This window comes from Phodopus roborovskii, unplaced genomic scaffold (assembly GCF_943737965.1).
Source record: "Phodopus roborovskii unplaced genomic scaffold, PHOROB, whole genome shotgun sequence".
In the NCBI taxonomy this organism is placed as follows: Eukaryota; Metazoa; Chordata; class Mammalia; order Rodentia; family Cricetidae; genus Phodopus; species Phodopus roborovskii.
In genome coordinates this window covers 27,403,168-27,423,954 of record NW_026126470.1, presented here as the reverse complement: position 1 = coordinate 27,423,954, position 20,787 = coordinate 27,403,168, and the positions used below count along the sequence as shown (strand labels likewise).

At 43.3% G+C, this 20,787-nt stretch overlaps 1 protein-coding gene across 19 annotated transcripts in view; it reads left to right on the top strand.

Moving 5' to 3' along the window:
- The first annotated feature begins 656 nt into the window (after window positions 1-656).
- Synj1 (synaptojanin 1) overlaps window positions 657-20,787 on the top strand; it is a 68,133-nt gene continuing 48,002 nt past the window's right edge. For all 19 annotated transcript variants that reach the window (XM_051191852.1, XM_051191853.1, XM_051191847.1 and 16 more), the window contains exons 1-5: window positions 657-674; window positions 1,321-1,466; window positions 16,069-16,155; window positions 18,294-18,561; window positions 20,375-20,600. In XM_051191852.1, coding sequence (XP_051047809.1) covers window positions 1,343-1,466; window positions 16,069-16,155; window positions 18,294-18,561; window positions 20,375-20,600 — 705 coding nt within the window. In that variant the 5' untranslated portion in view covers window positions 657-674; window positions 1,321-1,342. The remainder of the gene's footprint in view (window positions 675-1,320; window positions 1,467-16,068; window positions 16,156-18,293; window positions 18,562-20,374; window positions 20,601-20,787) is intronic.

Below are 20,787 nucleotides of genomic sequence, written 5' to 3'. Positions count from 1 at the left end.
AAACCCCCACGGCTGGCAGCCGCTCCATCACTAAGTGACAGCCACGCTCTGCTAACTGCCTTGAGCTCCTGGCTGCGGATGCCCTGCGTCCGTCCTCGCTGCAGGGCGTTCAGCTGAGCCCTGCGGGCCCGACGCCCGGCACCATGGACAGCTCTGCAGGCACCGCGGCGCGCGGCTGGCTCGCAGCCCTCCCTCCTCGGCCCCGGCCCCGGCTCAGCCCTTCCCGCACTCCCTCCGCGTCGCCCGCGCGCTCGGGCCGCTCCAGGCGAGGAGCCCGGGCCCCGTGTGCCGGCTTCCCCGGCCGTGCGGCCCGCCCGCTCCCGCCTCGTAAGGCGTCACCGACCCGGGTCGCGGCGGCCGCAGCACCAGGGTGGCCTCGCGCGGGCGGAAGCGGCCCCGCCCCTTCACCCCGAGGGGCGGGCCTTCCGCCCCCGGCAGCGGCGCAATGCGGAAGAGCCGGGCCTGCTGGAGCGGAAGTGACGCCTCGGGCGGCTGGAGCGGCGGCGGCGGCGGCGGCGGCTGCGGGAGGAGGAGGAGCCGGAGGGAGAGGTGAGGCGGCGGCGGCGGCGGGGCGGCGGCGGGGCGGGGGCGGCCGGGCGGGGCGGGGGCGGCCACATCCCCGGCCGGCAGGGCGGGCGGACGCTTCCTGAGCGGCGGCGGCCGGGGCGCGAGCGGTGAGAGGCGGCGGCCGCGGGGCGCGAGCGGCGGGTGGCGGCGCTGACAGCGGCTGTCACCGCGCGGGCGGGAAGGCACGCGGGCCGCGCAGGCTCCCGGGCGGCTCCCGGGGCGCGCAGGGGAGGCGCCGGGCTGTGCGGTGCCCCCGTTTCCCCGGCTACGCCGGAACCCGAGCCGCGGCGGGCGCCTTGGTCACCGTGGCCCGCGGCACCTGCGAGGCTCCCGCCCCTGCCCGCCCTCCCCCAGGCAGATCGGGGATAGACAGATGAGCAGCTAGGTAGGTAGAGCAGCCTCGGTGCCCCAGCGGTTCCCTTCACTGGTGACAGATCGGGAAGCAGGAAGCCGATCGACAGCCCCAACCGAGAACCGAGGACGCACTCCACGTTTTCCCTGTGCGTAAACATAAATGGGAAATCCACCTTAACCCACGCCAGGACCAGCCCTGCCTCGCCTGGCCCTAGCTTGAGAATTGGAAGCCGTTTCCTTTTGCCTTTTGGTGAAAATTTGGCGACGCCTTATCTTTTGGAATGAATGGTTCACCCCTGGTTTCTCTCTTCCTCCACCCCCCCACCCCCATCAAACTTGGCAGGGAGGGACCGCTGGGTGTCTGGCAGGCCATCGGCTTGACTTGGCTTGGCTTCACAGGGCTGCCTCTGAAGAAAGGAGAATGGCGTTCAGCAAAGGGTTCCGCATCTACCACAAACTGGATCCCCCACCCTTCAGCCTCATAGTGGAAACTCGGCATAAGGAAGAATGTCTCATGTTCGAGTCTGGGGCTGTGGCTGTGCTCTGTAAGTCACGTGTTTTAACCTAACTGATTATGATCTGTTTTGGTTTGTAACTCTCAAGAGTTCTCATATGTATATATATCCATGGAAGCCTTACTGAATTTTATCTGATGGATTTATTCTTTTACTTAATTTGGATGAACCCTTATTTCCTGTAAACTCAGACTTAGGTTTTGTTTGGGAGACGGTGGTTCGGGAGGTGCAGATTTTGCTGACAGGATTTTGTTTCCCCTGTATTCTGCTCTAGAAGTGTACCTTTTTGTAAAATGTTGTTGCATTTATGTCTTACTATATTAACCCAATAAGACAGCTTGCTTGACATCTGTAATGCGTAGAATTTTGCATAATAACGATATTATGTTATAGGTTTTTGTGTATCTTATCAAGTTGAACCCTTATTTTTGTTGTTGTTTACATATACAGACAAAGACACACACAGACACACAGACACACACAGACACACACACACACACACACGAAGTTTGGGTTAATTTGTGGGAAATGGATGAAAATAAAAAATACTAATTAACATTATGCTTTATTCTTTAATTTTTACATTTAATTATTTACTTGTGTGTAAGTGGGGGTAGGTACATGTGGAGGTCAGAGGTCAGCTTGTGGGCGTAGGTTCTCTCCTCCTACTATATGTGTTCAGGGATAGAACCCAGGTCTTGGGGCTTCATGGTAAATGCTTTTTACCTGCAGAGACATCTCAATGTACCCCATGCTTCAGATGACCAGTTTGGGGTCATCTCAAGTGTAATGTTTCTCAAACAGATTTTCTGTTATAACCCGAGCCCCCATGATGTAGCCAACGCCATTGAACTACAGATGCCCCTAGCTGCATACCCTGAGTGCTGGGAATACAGGCAGGCACTACCGTGCTAGGTTTGTGCAGTGGTGGGGCTAGAACTCAGGGCTTCATGCAAGTACTTCCACAGCTGAGCACCCTAGCTTCTGGGTTACACTTCCCTTGGGTTGTTTATTGAGCAGTCTTGTTTGGGCTGGAGATGCTCGCACAGGGGCTTTGTGTGGTTCCCATCACCCTCACGAAGGCCTGGAGCTTTCAGGTCAGATCGTGTATCAGTTCTTAGGCAAAGAGTCTGTCTCAAAAATAATATGGAGAGCAACAAAGGAAAATGCCTTATATCAACCTCGGCCTCCGTGCATTCTCACATGCATACTCATATATATGTATACAGATATGTGTGTATGTGTGTGTGCATTGTATAATGCATATTATATATTACTATGTGTGTATACATATATAAACACACATGTATACACACAATAATGTTTGAAAAACATTCATTATAAGCCATAAATATTTTAAATACTACTCTTTCTTTAGACTCAATAAGTAAAGAGCATAATGTCCTGACCTATGCATATATGATTTTCATATTGGTTCAGGTGTAACCTGAGTAAAATTTTATACTGGTAGGGAAAATAATAGTGACATAATGAACAACTCTTAAGCAAAGGTTAATACAAAACATACATATGTTCATATATATATATATGTTTATATGTGTATATGTATTTATACATATATATTTTTTCTTGTACATACAGTAACATGGCTTGAAGGGAGAGGCAAGGGACTAGATACATTCCAAGAAAAAGGTTAAGTAATATTCAGTATGAACATCATTGCTCGAAATTGGTTTTTATGGTTTTGGGTTTTGTTTTTTTGTTTTGTTTTTGTTTTTTGTTTTGTTTTGTTTTTTTGAGACAGGGTTTGTCTGTATAATAGCCCTAGATGTTCTGGAACTAGCTCTGTAGACCAGGCAGGCCTTGAACTCACAGAAATCCATCTGCCTCTGCCTCCCGAGTGTTGGGATGTGCAGGCGTGTGCCACTACCGCCTGGTGGTTTTATGATTTAATAAAGTGAAAAGGCCATGCTCCAGTGTTCACCCACACAGCATACGGTTTCATACCGTAGATGCACTTACACTAATGAACCCTGACAGAAAAGCATGAGAACAGAGAGCTCTGCTTAGTGCACTCTGAATACTACAAACCCAGAGACCCTCAAGGTGAAGATAGAAAAACAAAGCAGCCAGCCACTAGCTCTCACTCTACCTGAGACTGAAAGGGCGATCCTGTCCCCACGAGTCCTCAGTGTGCTGGAGAGTGAATGCTTACGACTAAATACTAAATACCCGCCTGAGACCCTGAGCTCCTTCTTATAGCTCTCTCTAGTGCTGGGATTAAAGGTGTACACCACCACCGCCCAGCCTCTATGGCTAACTAGTGTGGTTGCTGGGATAAAGGTGTGTACCATCACTGCCTGGCCCCTATGGCTGTGGTTGGCTTTGCATTCTGACTTTCAAGCAAGCTTTATTAGATCATAAACAATGTATCGCTTCAGGTTAGTAATTTAAAATGTTTTGGTTGACATTACCTGAGTTATTAATGCCTAAGTTCTAGTATATTTTTAAATTGTGGTTACTCATAATTGCAAAGGGAAGTCACTGTGGAGCTTTCAAATTATAAATTATCTGTAGTTTTTCAAGTTATTGCTATAAGTTAAGGCTAGAAAATTGAAGAATAATCATACTTCTAAAACCTCTAGTAGTTATCTTTTATTCCAAATAATGGTTTTTAAAAGACTGAAACATCTATTTGGGGCATTAGTTATGAGGTAGAATAATATTAAAGTATTATCTTAACTATATATTTTTACTGCTGGGAATTGAAAGTAAGTACTGCATACTAAGGCAAACTAACATTTGTAGCTTAATTGTTTCTTAATTTTGTCTTCTTTGGATTTAAGGTATGTAAGTAATTCTCAGAGGACAGGGAAGTTTGAATACTTCTCTCTGTAAAGCTAACATAAATGGATACAAACTTTCTTGGATGTGTTATCTTTTATATGAACTCTACAATAACACTTAAAATGTATTTTGAGTTTTAATTGATATAGAGAAACATAACAGTTACACATGTAGCTACATCACATGATGTTTCAACACATTTATACATTGTATAATGTTGGACATTTGCCATTATGGTGAAGACATGCAAAACCCTTTCTTCTAATTCTTATAGAACATTGTTACCTGTAGGTACCCTACTATGTAATAATAAAATATTAATCTCTAGGAGCTAACTTTATTCTTTCTATATAAATTGCCTTATAAAATTCATTAAGTGCTAGTGTTAATGTTACATATCTGTAACCCCAGCACTCAGGAGGCAGACGCAGAAATATCTTGATTTTGAGACTCTCCTGGGCTATGTAGTAATGGCCTGTCACACAAGTTTAATTCCACATTTGGTCTGGAGTAGTATGAAGATAGATGTTGTCCTGTATAACATTTGGCTTTTAGAACAACCTGCAGAATTTTGAATGCCTGCTGCATTCGGGGAACTGACCCAAAGATCTGGGTGTGTTCTCTTCACATTTACCTAAGTTCCCAGCCTCTGGATTTCAGGACATCCTGCCCATCAATCTGCAAGAAATGTCTTCTGCAGTCATTTTTATAGTACATCAAAGAGTGGTCCTGTTTTCTTAAGCTACAATTTCATGTCCTCAGCCTGTTCCTTAAGGTCTTCCTGAACCTCACTCCACACTGTGTATAAGTGGTGATCTCCTTCCGGGAGATGTCAGTGCCCTCCCAAGTACTAGGATCTACCATTCCTCATCGTGTTCTTATAGGCTCATACCAACCTAACCAGTCATGGATGGTTTGGGTTGTTTGTTTGTTGTTTCAGGTTTTTTTCTGACAGAGTCTCTCATAGCTTAGGCTAGTCTCAAACTTGCTTTGTAGCTGAAGATGACCTAGAACGTCTGACCCTCCCAAGTGCTAAGCCAGTGTGTCCTAGTCTGAGCCAATGGTTTTCTAAGTCTTGGCTGCACAACGTAGTCATCTGGGAAGATACCTTGGACAGTATAAGTAGCAAGTATGGGTGGTTGGTCTGTTACAGTAGTACATGTTTTTCTGTAGATGAATTCATTAATAAGAGACCAATGCTTTTTGTGTGGTTCAATGTTTTTAGTGTGCGTGAGTGACACACATACCCCCCAACACACACCCAAAAAAGAATTTCATAGGAGGACAAGCTGTCAGGTAGACATGCCTTAAATTTGCAACCTTGTGGTTTGTCGTCCATCTCATACTTCAGTAAATAAATAATCAATTTCACAACTATTTTTTAAATAGATTATGAAGGAGAAAGGTCATTTGGTGTGTGTGAAGTCTTGAATTCACAACATTGTAAAAACATAAACACTAAATATAAAGCAAGCAAACAAAACCCAATGTGATGATATCCATTGTAACTCTTAAAAGTAAAGCCCTTGCTCCTTCTGATATCTCATGCTAGTACAATGGCAAAGTTAAGTCACTTTTTGATCTTTCCAGTGGTATAATTTTCAGCTTTTTAGAATAGCATAATTTGGGTCATTTCTTGGCTCAAGTCATGTGCTTATTAGATAGCAAAGCCATAGCACTTAATTCTGGACCTAGTTTTACTCCAAGATATGCATCTGAATTCCTTTCTACCTCATTCTTCATAATTATAGAGGTGAGAATCATATTACTTCAAGCCAATAGTATACCCTACATACCTTTGCCGAATGTAAACTGTCCTGATTCTGTGGACCTGCAGTCTGAGGAAAAATGATAGTGCAAAAATAATTTACTTACTAGTTTACTCTGCCATCAAAATATTAAGCTCTGGATTTGTAAACTTGGTTGTTCCATGGTACCTTCATGTCTTATTGTATTGTAGAATATCTGAGAAATCTGTTTATTAAATATACCCCAGCAGTAAGACTTTTTGAAAAGGGATTTCACTCTACCTTGAGGCTGGCCTCAAACTCATAACAGTCCTCCAGCCTCAGACCCAAGTGCCAAGATTACAATAAACATTTAAATCCCAATAACTTCAGCAACTGGTCAAGCAATAAAGCAAACAATTAGAAATATTTGGTTTTCTTAATAAATCGCCACAGTTACTAATGGGGTGAGCATGCTTGTTGAGTCCCAGGCAGCTTCACCCCTTGGGAGCAGCTGCTGTGTCGCTGTTCTCATTCCTGTTTCATAGAGATTTGACAACAATGTGTCGCTTACCACAGGAACTACTTTCGCCAAGACAGGGCTAATGGAATAGATACACAGCAGTCATGTGTTAAGCTCTGATAGTTTACCTGATAGGCAACACGTGTTGAAACCTTTGGCGTTTTCTTCAGTTTAAAATACCCTGCAGATGCCAGGAGGCATCTCTTCATGTAATTCAGGGGATGCAGCAGTCACGTGCTGTATTCCTTCAAGCTTGTGAGTCATGCTCTGTCCATGTTTTCCATATGTGGAAAGTGTGACTTTAAACAACAAATCTCCCAGGGAGGTGGAGGCACGTGCCTTTAAATCCCCGCACTCCTGCAGGAGGCAGAGGCTTAGGCAGATGGAGTTCAAGGTCAGCCTGGTCTACAGAGCGAGTTCTAGGACGGCCAGGCCTACACAGAGAAACCCTGCCTCAGATAACCAAAATTCCAGAGAATCCTTTCCATGTGGTTATTTTTCAGTGTGATTGTTTCTGCTGTTGAGGGGAGATGGCTCTTAGTTTTCTGAGTAGGAAATGAGCAAGGAAGAGCAGGGACTACAGAGAGTCAAGGAGCTCTGTCCTAAGTTAGGAGCACTGGCTGCTTTTTCCAACAGACCTCGCTTCAGTTCCCAGCAGCCACAGGGCAGATTACAACCGTCTGTGACTATACCTGTAGGGGATCTGAGAGCCTCTTCTGCCCTCCAGGGCAGCAGGCATGAACAACTGGCATGACGTCTATGGAGGTACAACCCTCAGACACATAAAAATAAACTTAAAAAATTAAATGTCCCTTCTCAAAAAAGAAAGGAAGCCTGTAGTTAAAAGTGGAGCTGGCAGTGTTTTCTAGTGAGAGAATTAATACATTTGCATTTTTGCCTATAAACTATTACTCTGTTAGTATATAGAAGTATGGTTAGATTTTAAAGTGTGGCCATTAAGAACCTAATTGTTTTGCTGGGCCAGATTGAATGTCAGCTTGTAGAGTTTGGGTGATAAGTGTAATAAGCAGCAATGATAAGCAGTGCATGCTTTTAAACCGCCAGATGCTGTCAGTCAGCACGGTTGCCCTTTAGATAAGTTGCAGTATCCTATTTTTTAAGAACAGATACAGGAAGAAGTGACTTAAGAGTTGACTTTTTAAGTATAAAATGAAATTTAGACTTGCTATCTTATGTTAAAATTGTGAAGTTCTTTTTATAAATAAAACAAATAGAATGTACATATTTAGGAGAAAGCAAAAAGTGCCATTAACATCTACTTAAAAAAAGAAAAAAGAAAAAAAAAAAAAAATGGGCCCAGGCCCTGGGTCTGAAGCAGTAGCAGGAAGCATGTGCAGGGGCAAGTCAGCGGGCCCACTTGCCTTCATTTCCTCCCACTGTGCTGTGCGCAAATAAAGAAGGAAGACGGAGCCTCTCCCCGAACAGAAGAGCCCCATTCCGGGGCGTTTGGCTACACCATCTTGGCTCTGTCAGATTCTAACTTGGCCTGAAACACTGATAGCCCAGAAATACTGCTGGGGTAGAGGGACCGGAGTTCGCCTGTCTGAGGGCAGCAACAGCAAACTAAAGGACATGCACAGAATGGTTTTCACACGGGAAGTGAGTCAGATCAAATACTTAAGAGGGCATTCCTTCATTAATGGAGCAAAGTAGCTCTAGGCTAAATCTTTCTTGGGTCCTACCTAATACAGTTAAGACCCCAAAGGGTCTGCCAGTGTTTCCCAAATTGCTCTTTCTAGTAATTTAAGTTTCAAATAACTGTTCTCAGAAGTTTAAGAAATGCCAGGGTGTGTATATATCTATATGGAGATAAGCACACACACACATAAAACAAAATTTGTGTTACATGATCCATGCGTATCATTCAGCCCATCTCACATTGAAAGCTAATATACATGCAAAAAAGTAGAAAATATACTTCATAATGAGAAGAAAAGCCAATCTGTAGAAACAGATGTTAATGTTGGTAAGGAACATTGAAACAGTTTTGAAAAACATATTCCATATGTTCAAGAAGTAAACTATGAGCATATTAAAGACATGAAAAACATGACTCATCTGTTATTCAACATGAAAATAATATCTAAGGCTGGAGAGATGGCTCAGCAGTTAAGAGCACTGCCTATTCTTCCAAAAGACCCAGGTTCTATTCCCAACACCCACATGGAAGCTCACAACTGTCTGTAATTCTAACTCTAGAAGATCTGACACTCTTAACACAGACATCTATGCAGGCAGAATACCAATTTACATAAAAATAATTAAATTATTTAAAAAAGAAAGTAACAATATCTAATGGCATTGTACACTGATAGGAACTGTGTATTTAACACTACGGAAGGGATAGATGGTAAGCTTAAAGACCCAGAGATAGAAGTTACCTAGAGGAAATGCACAGAGGGAAAAAGGCCAGTGAAAATAGGTTGCATGGGTGACTTGTGGGACAGTTTCAGGTGACCTGACGTATGTGTGTGATTGGAAGGAAGAGGGAAGGAAAATGTCTGAAGAAATAACAGCTGGTAATTTCCCAAAGTGGGTGGAAACTGTAAATCTATACATCTAAGAGGTTAAATGAATGCCAGATGGAAGAAACATGAAAAAAATTACACCATGATGCAAAATCAGAAGCCTATTAATCAATTCAGGTATAGAGAAAAATCTTTACAGCAAATCAGAGAAAGGGTTACCCATGCAAACAAAAACTAACAGACAAGAATGATCTTGTGCTTTACCTTAGAAGCAGTCCAAGCAAGAGGACATAGAGAAACAGCATGTCCTGAAAGGGAAAGCTATGACAGAGCCAGATGACCCACTTGGGGCCCGTGGAACCCTGAAGAAAAGAATGGGCTCCCTACACAATCAGAAGCTGGGGAAATCTGAGCTCTGTGTGGTGGGCAGCAGAGAAGCCGAGTTGAGGTGCTTTTGCTTTCAGACGGTCTACTGCCGTGGGGTGTGAAGCAGTGCACTGCGTTCTGAAAGATTCACTGGGAGAGAGAGACACTACAGTTTTAATGGGCTGTCACACTCTGTAGCCATGTAACTGGGATACTCAAGAGAGGCATGGTTTGACACATTGCACATTGTATTTTGATTTGCTTATTTGAATTTATACGGCTATTAATAAGAACGTGTGTTGGTTTGTTTGCGATGTGGGGTGTCATACTGTAGTCCAGACTGGTCTCATCTGTAACTCATTGTGCTAATTTGTGGTAATTCTCCTGCCTCAGCTTCCTGAGTGCTGGACTTAAAGCATGAATTCCCATATCTGGCTTGTGTTTTATTTTTTGCCAGCTAAAATTGAAGTAGACTACTGTAAAGAAAAACAAACACATTTCCTATTAAGCTATTCTCTGTTAGAATTCCTGTACATTAAATGTTACACTCTTTAATGTTCTTTATCTATAGTCTTCATGTATCTTGTAAATCTAAATGTATAAAGTGTGTTCCTTGTAGAAACTAGTTCTTAATTGTAAGAATTTATTATGGATTGTGTGTTACCCTGTTCTCTAGTAACCATAGTATTGCTGTAGTCTGTTGAATTGCTTTATTGAAATATAGACTAACAGTCTTTTAATGTCCTGTGGACCACGTGTGAAGTATAGACAGGATTGATCTTATACTAAGTGGATTGTGGCTCTTGTTCACTAGTGCTCGTTAGTGGTTTGTGTCTGGTCGACATTGAAAAATGTGTCTTGACCTATCTTATTTAATGACTCTCATGGAAGATGTGGTCCACAGCCTGGTTACCAGGCTCATAGTTGTGGAGAAGCTGCATGGGATTGGTACAGAGCTGATTGTGTGGGGTGACACTGCTGGATCCAGGGTGTCAATGCTTCAGTAATGAATTAGAACTCCATTAGGGCTAGTTTGTTGTTGTGGGGACTGAGCCCAGGGCCATGGGCATCTACCGTTGAAATATATCCGCACTCCTTTTACATTTTTATTCTGAAGCAGGTTCTTGCTAAATTGCCCACACCTACCTTGAACCTGTGACCCTTCAGTCTTAGGCTGCTGCTGAAGAAACTGCTGATGGGCATTGCTTCCATGCCTAGCAGTCTGCTAGGCTTTAGCATTGCCTGGCTATATAATGCCTGCCTTCCTCATCTGTCCTATCAGGAACCTAGAATCTTGCCAAGGGCCTGCTACATAGTAGACTCTCACTGAATGAACTTTGAGTGAATATAGGAGAGTGATTTGTTTCATGTCTTTCATGTGTGGTTTTTTTTTTTTTAATTTTAACTTAATTTTGATTTGTTAATGTAATTTAAAAAGTCCCTACCTTATAATTTTTTGTTGTTGTTGTTGTTTTATATGTGATGAAAATGGCAATGGGCTCTCCTAGCTAGTCACGTGATCTTGGATGACTTAGAGAGTTGCTGGTCCTTGTCTTCTGAAAATGCGGAGCTTGGACTGCATGATCTCTAGAACCTCTGGATGGATGCTCTATACCCAAGTGCTGTTTGCATGCAGTAGGCTAACCACAAACTGCCACCCATGCAACCACAGGCAAATTGTGACTCTAGGAGTAGCATTCTAATTTGCAACTCCAATGCCCTGCCTTTTTGCGAGTGAATCTTGATATGTAGCACGGAACTTTGTAAGTGGCCCTGCTGGCCTTGAACTCACAATCCTCCTCTCGCCTTCAAGAGTGTTAGAATTGCAGGCACTTGATGCCAGGCTCTGTGCTGTACTGACCCACGGTCTTTTGCTTGATCCTCTGGCTCAGTTGGGGAATTGCGGTCTGAACCCAGTCTGGAAGGGTTGAGCCATGAGGATGTTCACATGGGGTAGTCTGTTAGTCTGCTTCTTGAGTAGCTTTATTATCTAGTTTGAATTATTGTAATTTACTGAAGGTAGAGAAGCTTACAATTAATTCAGTCTTTCAAATGCTTTTTAATTTGATACAAGTAACTTAGCGTTTTGGTCTAAGGTAACATACCAATTTTGTTATTTGCTGTTTAGACAATAAAGTTACGCTGAAGGTGTGAATTTTATGCATCATAAATATTTGTGGTTTTTTTTAAAGGGATGGGCTGAGTTTTTGTTATTAGTGGCTCTTCTGTGGTAAAGCCTTACTTGTCTTGAACTGTCCATGAGCCTCCTGCCTCAGCCTCTTGAGGCTAGGGGAGCAGGGTGCACCATGAGATCTCTGTCCATTTATTAAACCTAATTATGTCATTATCAGGACATCTGAAAAGTTAACAATGGTTTTCTAAAACTATCAAATGTGTAGTCAGCATTCAGATTGCCCAAGTGCCTCAAAGCTATTTTCATGAGAGTGTTTATTGTACTTACCTTGTTTAAAATTCTGTTCTATGACCTTATTGATATGACGTTCTCTAGTAGGGGAGGTCTGAAAGCCTTCAGATATTTATTAGTGTTAGTGATAGGAAGATACATTTGAAATGTAGATGTAAAAAGTAATGAAAAACAGAGGAGCTAGATTTATTCATAAGGTGGCTCTATGTGCTTGAAGCCCACGAAAAGCATTTGAACCCAAATGAATGATAAAGCTAATTGTGGCATAGGAAAAAGAGTTGTTCCCTTTGAATAAGTCCTTGTGGGATTTAGTTACTGTCTATACCTCGTATATGGTGCCAGTCATAACTTAGAAGCCACGACTCGATTTTGCTTAAGTGTTTTTTAAACATGTGAACTACAAAGGCACAGGCCTGGTTACCTTAGCTGAACTGCTGAAAATCTTGATCGCTCAGAGTCCGTCCTAAAACAATGGCTTCTTGGACATCCAGACCCACAGTGGTTAGAAATCAGTAACTCATAAAAGAAAGGGTTGTTTTTTCTAGCGTTTTGTTTGTAGAAGGGGGAATGCGAACTTGTACGGGAAGACATTTTCTCCTCTCTGGGAAGACACAGTGGGCGCTGGGGCCGGAAAGCCAGCTGTGTCTCCCTGCCGCCCCCTCCCTGCTTAGGCTCTCCCTTGTCTCCTCTCTGCCTAAGCTGTTTAACAGTCCTGTGCTCTCCACACCCACCTTCCTGCGCCCACCCTCCCTCACACACTGGAGGCTTCAAGACCTCATAAGGGTGGTTAAATGCCATCTTCCACAATGAGTACACTGGGATTCTTTCCTGGAAGAGAAAGCTTTTCGTAAAATGTATTGTTATCAAGTTAGCAAAACATGCCCTTTTGTGTGGTAATGTCTAGGTTTGCTTTTGCCTGTGCTGTGGTGTTAAGTGTCTGTTAGGTTGGCATCACACTGAGGCAGGAGAAAATCAAACTGGCTTTGGTTGCCATTAGTATACACTTGACTGAAATACAGAATGAAAGGCAAGATTCCTTTTCATTGAGTGATAAGGGCAAACTCCAGGAAGTGGCATGCTGTTTGGAGCATGAGGGATGGGTGATATTTGAAAATAGGAAGATGACTAGAGGCCGTTCCAGATGGAGAGGACACTGTGAACAGAGGAAGGGAAGAGAATGCTGGACAAGTGGCAGCAGATGACTCACTTGGCTGAAGCCTGGTGTGCCAAGAGGTGGTAAGAAGGAAAGGCAGATCGGGAGGCCATACATAGACCCTTAACATGGTGTAAATGTTCTTATTTCAGATCCTCTCTGTGAGTTTCTAAAATGGATTGTCAGGGAAGTGGGGCGGTGGTCACCATTACCCCTTTATTGTCTGTCTTGGAGGGTCACAAAATAAGGCAATCTCCCACTTAGAAACAGTGTACGGCCATGGTGGCTCACCCCCCTGTCAGTGCGCCGGGGCAGGTAATGAGGAAATCTGGGCTACACAGTGAGATTGTCTTCTGGAAAAAAGAAAAAAAAAAAAGTATTTATAAAGGGAGATAGGCTATTGTAAGAATTGATCTCATTAATGCCTGTTTAGAGAGTTTATCTAAATTTAGGAAGATGAAACAATTTTAGACAGAAAACTTGGAGTTCAGTAAAAAATGTTTTTCCTAGGCATCCTCGTACAGGTATGCAGGGTACTGGCCGTTGCCAATGCTCAGGCACTGTTCCACTTTGACCAACACCAGCAAAGCTTTTTGTCACGCAAAGACCCAGTTGAGACAGGAACAGTAGTCAGGTCTTAGCCTCCTCCACCCCAGGAGAGCTGGCCGTCTCTGACGCTGAGGACCTTCTGCACTGCACTGGGAAGGAAAGGCAGGGACACTGCAGTTGGAAGGGTGCCTCCCCTTGCTGTGGGCTACTTCCGCTGTCCTATCCTTCCGCAGTGCAGTGTCCTACTGTCTTCCTACTGTGGCCATTCACTGGATAACCGGTAAAGGGAGCGGCCGCCAAGCATGCATTACAGGCTTTCCTCCCTTCATGAAGATTTTGAGGACTTTGAGACTATAAAAACACCCATTTCCTTGTGGAACATCTAGTCTATAAGCCTGTTCGGGGAGTAGTAACATATTAATGTTCCCTTTGTTGCTTGTGTTCTACATTTCCCCGTAAAATTGGACATGTAGCCATGGAACCCATTCTCAGTCCAGGTATTTTTTTTACAGGGTCCTGCAATGTCACCCTGGCTGGCCTGGGACTCTGCAAATCCATCTGGGTGACCTGCCTCTGCCTCCCCAGTGTAGGGATTAAAGTATGAGTCACCACATCTGCTCCCTTCTCTCTGATGCTGGCTGCCCAGGCTTAGACAAATTAGTAGCCAATTTAACCCAGTTCCCTCACAGGCCAAACGGAAATTGTAGCTTTGTTCTTCAGGCTATTGTGAAAATTGAATACTGCATATACACACCTGACTTGGTCCTATTTATTGTTATGATGATTAGAGAGAATAAACAAGTAGTTCAGCTGCAATACCATTTTAACGCTTCTGGTAATAACTTCATAGGAAAACAAAACCCCTGGCAGAAAAAAATGCAATCGCCTCTATTCCTTTTCTTTTAGTCTAAGTGTGTGTGTGTGTGCGTGCGCAGTCTGAGAAGATAAATCCAAAGTACAGATAACTAAAGAGCTTGGCATTTGCTTGCATATTTGAGCTAGATGACACTGTAATAGAAAGATTGTCATTGGGCCTGAGTTATTTATTTGGTGTGCAATTGAGGAAAAGGTAGTACTTATTATAGAGAGTATTTCATGATAATTTAAGTTACAGAAAGACTATTCATATGGGAAGGGAATGACTTAATATTAAATTACATTTTCTTTTTAACACTTGCTGACTGCTGTCATTGAGCCAAATGATGGTTGCTGCTGACATGAATACATCAGTAATTCCTACATTACCATCTCAGCAGTGGTATCTTAAATTCACATAGCACATAGCCTGTGGAACTCTGTAGAGCTGCCTGACCTGGAAACCGCAAATTCTGCCATGAGAAATAGAGCAAGTGCTTTGAACACTTGCTTTTGTGTATGTAGTATATACATACTTTAAAAAACATAGCATCAGGCAGTGGTGGTGTACACTTGTAACCTCAGCACTTAAGAAGCAGAGGAAGGACTGCGACTTTGTCCAGAAGAGCGTGGAGTCCAAGAGGCAGGGAGTGCTAGGTAAAGGTGGGCTGCACAGGTGGGCTGCACAGGTGGGCTGCGGGGCCACTAGCCTGCTTGCTTTGCTAGAGCAGCACATGAGCCCCGCCTTTGTGTAGTGGACAGTGAGGGAGAAGGGTGAGTGTGGTCATGACGGGTCAGCAGTGTGACCTAGCAAGCCAGGATGAGCTGGAGAGAGGCGGGAGGAGGAGAAGGGCAGCGGGGAGGATGGGAACCTGGGTGGATTTCTTTATGAATTTCACGTTTTAGAATGTGTTATTTGGAATTTTTTGAAATACTAGGTGGTTTGTTTTTCTTTGGTTCTTTGATACATTGTAAGTGTGTATCTGCTGAGTGCTAGTCAGTAGACTAACCTTAGTAGCCTGCTCTGGGGAAATAATTGTCTGAATTGTATGTATTAACAAGATAACACCAGCTTAGGAAGTAAGGCAAAGGTCAGTAAAGACTGCCCACTGCTGTGCTAAACTTTGTGGTCAGGCAGTGGCTTGCTGCATTGTACCCGTTTACTGTTCTAAGTGTTAAGTGTAAGAGAGTGAAAAGACAGATCATAAGTAGAAAAAAATGGATTAATTAGATGGTTGTAAATTAGTTAACACCAGCAAGAACACTCTGTTACTACTTGGAGAAAAAAACCTAATGTAATACCCATTGCTGAAGACAACACGTATATTGAACATGGAGATGTGGAGCTGGTGCCAACACAGAGCCTTCATCCCTATGTTCCAGCATCCCCAATACAGAAAGATACTGTGCACGTTATCAAAAGAGCCACAATGGAGTAGGCTGCAAGAGATGCCAGGGCAATGATGGCGCAAAGCTTGTGGGAGCGGTCAACCAATCACTGATCTGACTTAAGGTCCATTCCACAAGATGTAACCCAGACCCAACACTGCTTGGGTGACCCCGAACCTGAGACTAGATAGCTCAGGGACACAAGGGAAAACCAAATAATACTTGTCTTTAAAAAAGCGAGAAAAGAGAAAAAATAAAAAGGAATATCACATTTTGGAATTTTTGTTTCAAATTCTGGCTTTATAATTAAATAGATTCTGATGTTTTCATTTTTTTTTTTTCTCACAGCATCTGCAGAAAAGGAAGCAATTAAAGGTGCATATACCAAAGTACTGGATGCATATGGACTTTTGGGAGTTTTACGATTAAATCTTGGTAAGTGTTATTCAGTGTGGCTCATCTACTTTTCATTTCTCTTTTATAACTCTGAGAATTTCAGAGACTACCTATGTATTATTTCACATGCAGTATCTGAGCTTTAAATGTTATGTATCTTTTAAATACTAATCAAGCTAATCTGTTTTTTTCCCTTTGCTACTCACCTTATTGCTTGTCGTTGCCTGTTACAGCCTGCAGATACACACTCACTAGACATTGCTTTCACAATGATTTCTTTTCCCCTTTTAAATCTTAGATGTGAGGGGCTAATCTTTTTAAAATAATGTTTTTATTAAAAATAATATTTTTTTAACGATGAGAATTTTAGGTAATGTACTTTGATCATATTCAGCCCCCTAACTCCTTCCGAATCTACCCCCATATCACCACCCAGCCAACTTTCTGTGTCCCTTCCTCCCCTCTTTCTCCTCCCCCTCCCCTCTCAAACTTACCAGTTTGTGTTGGTTAACTGCTCTTGGATGTGGGGTCTACCCTAGAGTGTGGTCACACCATCAAAGAGAATGGACTGTGCCTTTCCCAGCGGCTGTCTGACTCAGTGGTTAAGAGCCATGCAGAGAAAACACTCCTGCACATACAATAAAAATAGTTAGGTTAATCTTATATGTTTCTTTCCTAGAAAGACATGCAACAGTTTTAAAATCAGCGGGCAGTGTCCTGTTGAAACACAGTAGCGGAAAATGAGAACAACCTCTTTTGTCTTCTTCCAGCACATTAAGGAACACACCGATTCCCCCAGTATATCATAGAAAAGGGCATCTGTTTTAGATGCAGAAATGTCTGCTATTTAATGTTCTTTTGTAACTTAAAGTCATTTTATATGTGTGTGAGTGTTTGATGATGTCATGGATGCCTGTGAACGGTGTGCATGTAGCCTGCTGAGTCGAGAACAGGGTGTCAGACCCCCTAGCCCTGGAGTTCAGACAGTCACCTGTGAGCCACACCATGCGGGTGCTGGTAATCGAACTCAGGTCTTCTGAAAGGGCAGTGCTCTAAACTACTGAGCCACCTCTCCAGCCCTGACCTAATGTTACCACGCTCCTCAGGATAACTTTTATGATGAGCCGTTTGTCTATAAAGGTATGCCTTGAGGTGTGGTCCAGAGACCACACTGGTCTGTGTGAGAAAGTAAGCTTGCACTCTGCGTGGTTTTCTTCCTCGATGGCGTCTGTGAAACTGAAAGAGAAGATAGTAAACTCGTGTGGGGTTGATTGTGAGGGTCATTAGTATGATGCAGGTGTCTCCCTTACCTCCCTCCCTTACTGTGCTGCCCGCCAGAAGCTGACACGTTTGTCATTGTGCAGGACTGCTCAGTGTCATCGTCTACCCAGATGATGAGGGAGTGCTTTGATCCCCTCTCCTAAGTGACTATAGTCTAGGCCGGCCATGCTAACACATCATTTCCATGGGGACAACAGTGCGTGGCCCTGATTGGGAGCGGTCTCTGCTTGTGCCACTGGCTCTAATACCAGGCGTTTGCTGTAATTATGTGAAAAAAAAAAAAACAAAACCTCCTGCTGTTCAGGAGTTAAGACCTTGGAGTAAACCCCAGGACCATCCCTTCTGCTGCACTAAAGGAAGAAGGGAAACCACAGGAAGTCTCTGAAAGGTCTCACGAACCAGCTTGCTTTATAAATCGTCAGTAAAGCCTTATTCCCGCGTGCTGTCATCTTCAGCGCTCAGGGTTATGTGCCATTTTAAAACTCTACCTTTTCCAACGATGCTGAACATGCATTATCTTATCCCAGCTTCCTGTTCATGGTAAGGTTTGTAGTCTCAGTGTGGAAATAACTTTGTAAATGTGACATTATCTTATTAATGTTTTAGTACTTGACATACTGAGTGCATTTAGACAAGCATTTTTTTTCCCTGAAAAAATATCTGTAGTTGTAAATTTAAACATGTTCACGGTAAGTTTAGGATAGTCACAATGATCTGGCATGGAGGTACACATGTGTAATCCCTACATACAGAGGCCCGAGGACTGGGATTTCCAGGCCAGTTTATGCAGCGTGTATATTAAGACTTTAAAGATGGAAGCACACGAAGAAGTCGGAGGAAACTATAGAGCTCGAAAGCGTTGGTGTTCTATCCTGTAAAATGTTTGGTTTTTACAGGTGATACCATGTTGCATTATCTGGTCCTAGTCACGGGATGCATGTCTGTTGGGAAAATCCAAGAATCTGAAGTTTTCCGAGTTACTTCCACTGAGTTTATATCACTCCGAGTTGATGCTTCTGATGAGGACCGCATTTCAGAAGTCCGAAAGGTTCTGAACTCGGGAAACTTCTACTTTGCATGGTCTGCCTCTGGGGTCAGCTTAGATCTGAGTCTGAATGCTCATCGCAGCATGCAGGAGCACTCAACCGACAACAGATTCTTCTGGTGAGTCTGTGTTCTCTCTCTTCCTTTGTAATGATGTACTGGGTGATAGTACAGAAATTGGAAACAACAGCTGTCTGTGGAGGAAGCAGATGATGGACGTGGTTGATTGAGTGGGCACTTTTTCCTTCCCCAAGCCCACAACAGAGGCCGGCAGCGTTAGATGGACAGGGAAAAACTTTCCCACTACATTGGAAATTCAAGCAGAGGCCGTTTTGTTTGCAAAGTTTAATTAGTAGGAATAATTCTTTTTCTTTTTAGTTAAAGGTGGAGATCAGGGCATGTTTAGGTCACAGCCTGAGTGGGTGGGTTTGTCCAGTGGTTGTTGAACTTGTGTTTTGCTAAAGATCAAAAAACTTGAGTTTAATTTTACCTAGAAAAATGGAAGTTTTTAGATTTCACATCCTTGTAGCTTTGTTTTGTGTGTGTGTGTGTGTTTTGTTTGTTTGTTTTGTTTTTGTTTTTGTTTTTTTTTTTTTAAGACGTAGTAAGCTTTGTAGCCAGCCTGCCAAATAACCCTCAGAAAAGTTGTAGTTTTATTCCCTGGAGATTTTAGTAGTGCTGCTGTTACTCAAGCCTTGGCACAGATGTGAATAGAGTAAAGCAGCGATGCATCTACAGTAAAGGGCAGTGTGAACTGACCGCTAACAGGAGCTCTGCCTGCTCATAGTGAGTGCCTCCGGTTCAGGCTCCGTTTAAATGAGGACCAATGCACCACTCGGCTGCTCCATGGCATGGCGCTCCGCTGTGATCTCTCATGCTGTGATTGATCTGTTGAGGTTTGCCTCGGATCAGGGTAAATCATAGTAAAGTATGAGAGCATGAGTCATGGTATCAGCGAGAGAGCAGTGGCCATTGCACCTCACATTATCCCAGTGGTCTCGTCACTCGGTCACTCGGTGCACTGCGCTCTTGTTACTGTTGTTAGGGGCCCTGGGTGTCCATGGGGCACTGTGTCACCTCTGTCACCTCTGTGTGAAATACCAGGGCAGTGTAGAACACTTGCAGTCCATTGGAATGGTCAAAGTCTTCAACTGTAATATTGAAAAGTAACTTCTGAATTGATGGAGTCGTTTGCCAAATGGCATGTTTTTTTAGTAGGTTTGCTAGAAGATTCCACAGAATCTTGCACGTGTTCTGAGGAAAACCAAGGTTCCTCTATAGAGCCCTGAGGCATAGCCTGCAGGGTGAGAAGACTAAGTTGGTCATTGAAACTCTGAATATCTTTATTTTTTGTTTCTTCATCACTGGGCTGTGTTTGCTTGAATACAACATCTTTTTCCTTCGGGTTTGTAAACCAGGCCCTATCAGATACCTACAGGACTCCAGTATTTAGGCGGGCCTGTGGGTGTGCCTAGTGATAGAGCCCTTACGTAGTATGAGCGAGGCCCTGGATTCCATGACCAAGACTGAAAAAAGAATGTTGGAGACTTAGGAAGCACTGTGCCTTACATTGTGTGGTACGTAGCTACTAGCTATGCTGGCTCTTTAAACTTAATTAAAATATAGCCTTACATGAGTCTTATATGTAAACCTCTTTAAAGTAGGATGTGTTTGTATAACCCGTTTCAGAACAAATTAGGTTGTGTGCATGTTCTGTGAAGGTAGACTAGAAATGTTTTACAAATACTAAAATCACAAGTTTTTAGCATAGTAGGTCACCTGATTAAGAATCTTCATTTCATTTTATAGCCTTGTCTTTAGCATAGCAAATGTAAATAAATTGCATACTTGGGGAGCCTTTTAATAATATTACATTAATGTTTAAAATGTTATGTACTTAGCAACCTAACCCAGTGTCTCCTTTTGCCCTTAGGAATCAGTCTTTGCATTTGCATCTCAAGCACTACGGTGTGAATTGTGATGACTGGCTATTACGCCTCATGTGTGGAGGAGTAGAAATCAGGACAATTTATGCTGCCCATAAGCAAGCAAAAGCCTGCCTCATCTCAAGACTGAGCTGTGAACGAGCTGGGACAAGGTTTAATGTCCGAGGGACAAATGACGATGGCCACGTTGCCAATTTTGTAGAAACAGAGCAGGTACATGGTGTTTTATATTTCTTACCACATGTAAGAGAGAGACAGGAAATACTAGAGTAACAGACTAGTGAGAGAGAGGGGGGGGAAATACTAGAGTAACAGACTAGTGTGAGAGAGAGAGAGAGAGAGGAAATACTAGAGTAACAGACTAGTGAGAGAGAGGGGGGGGGAATACTAGAGTAACAGA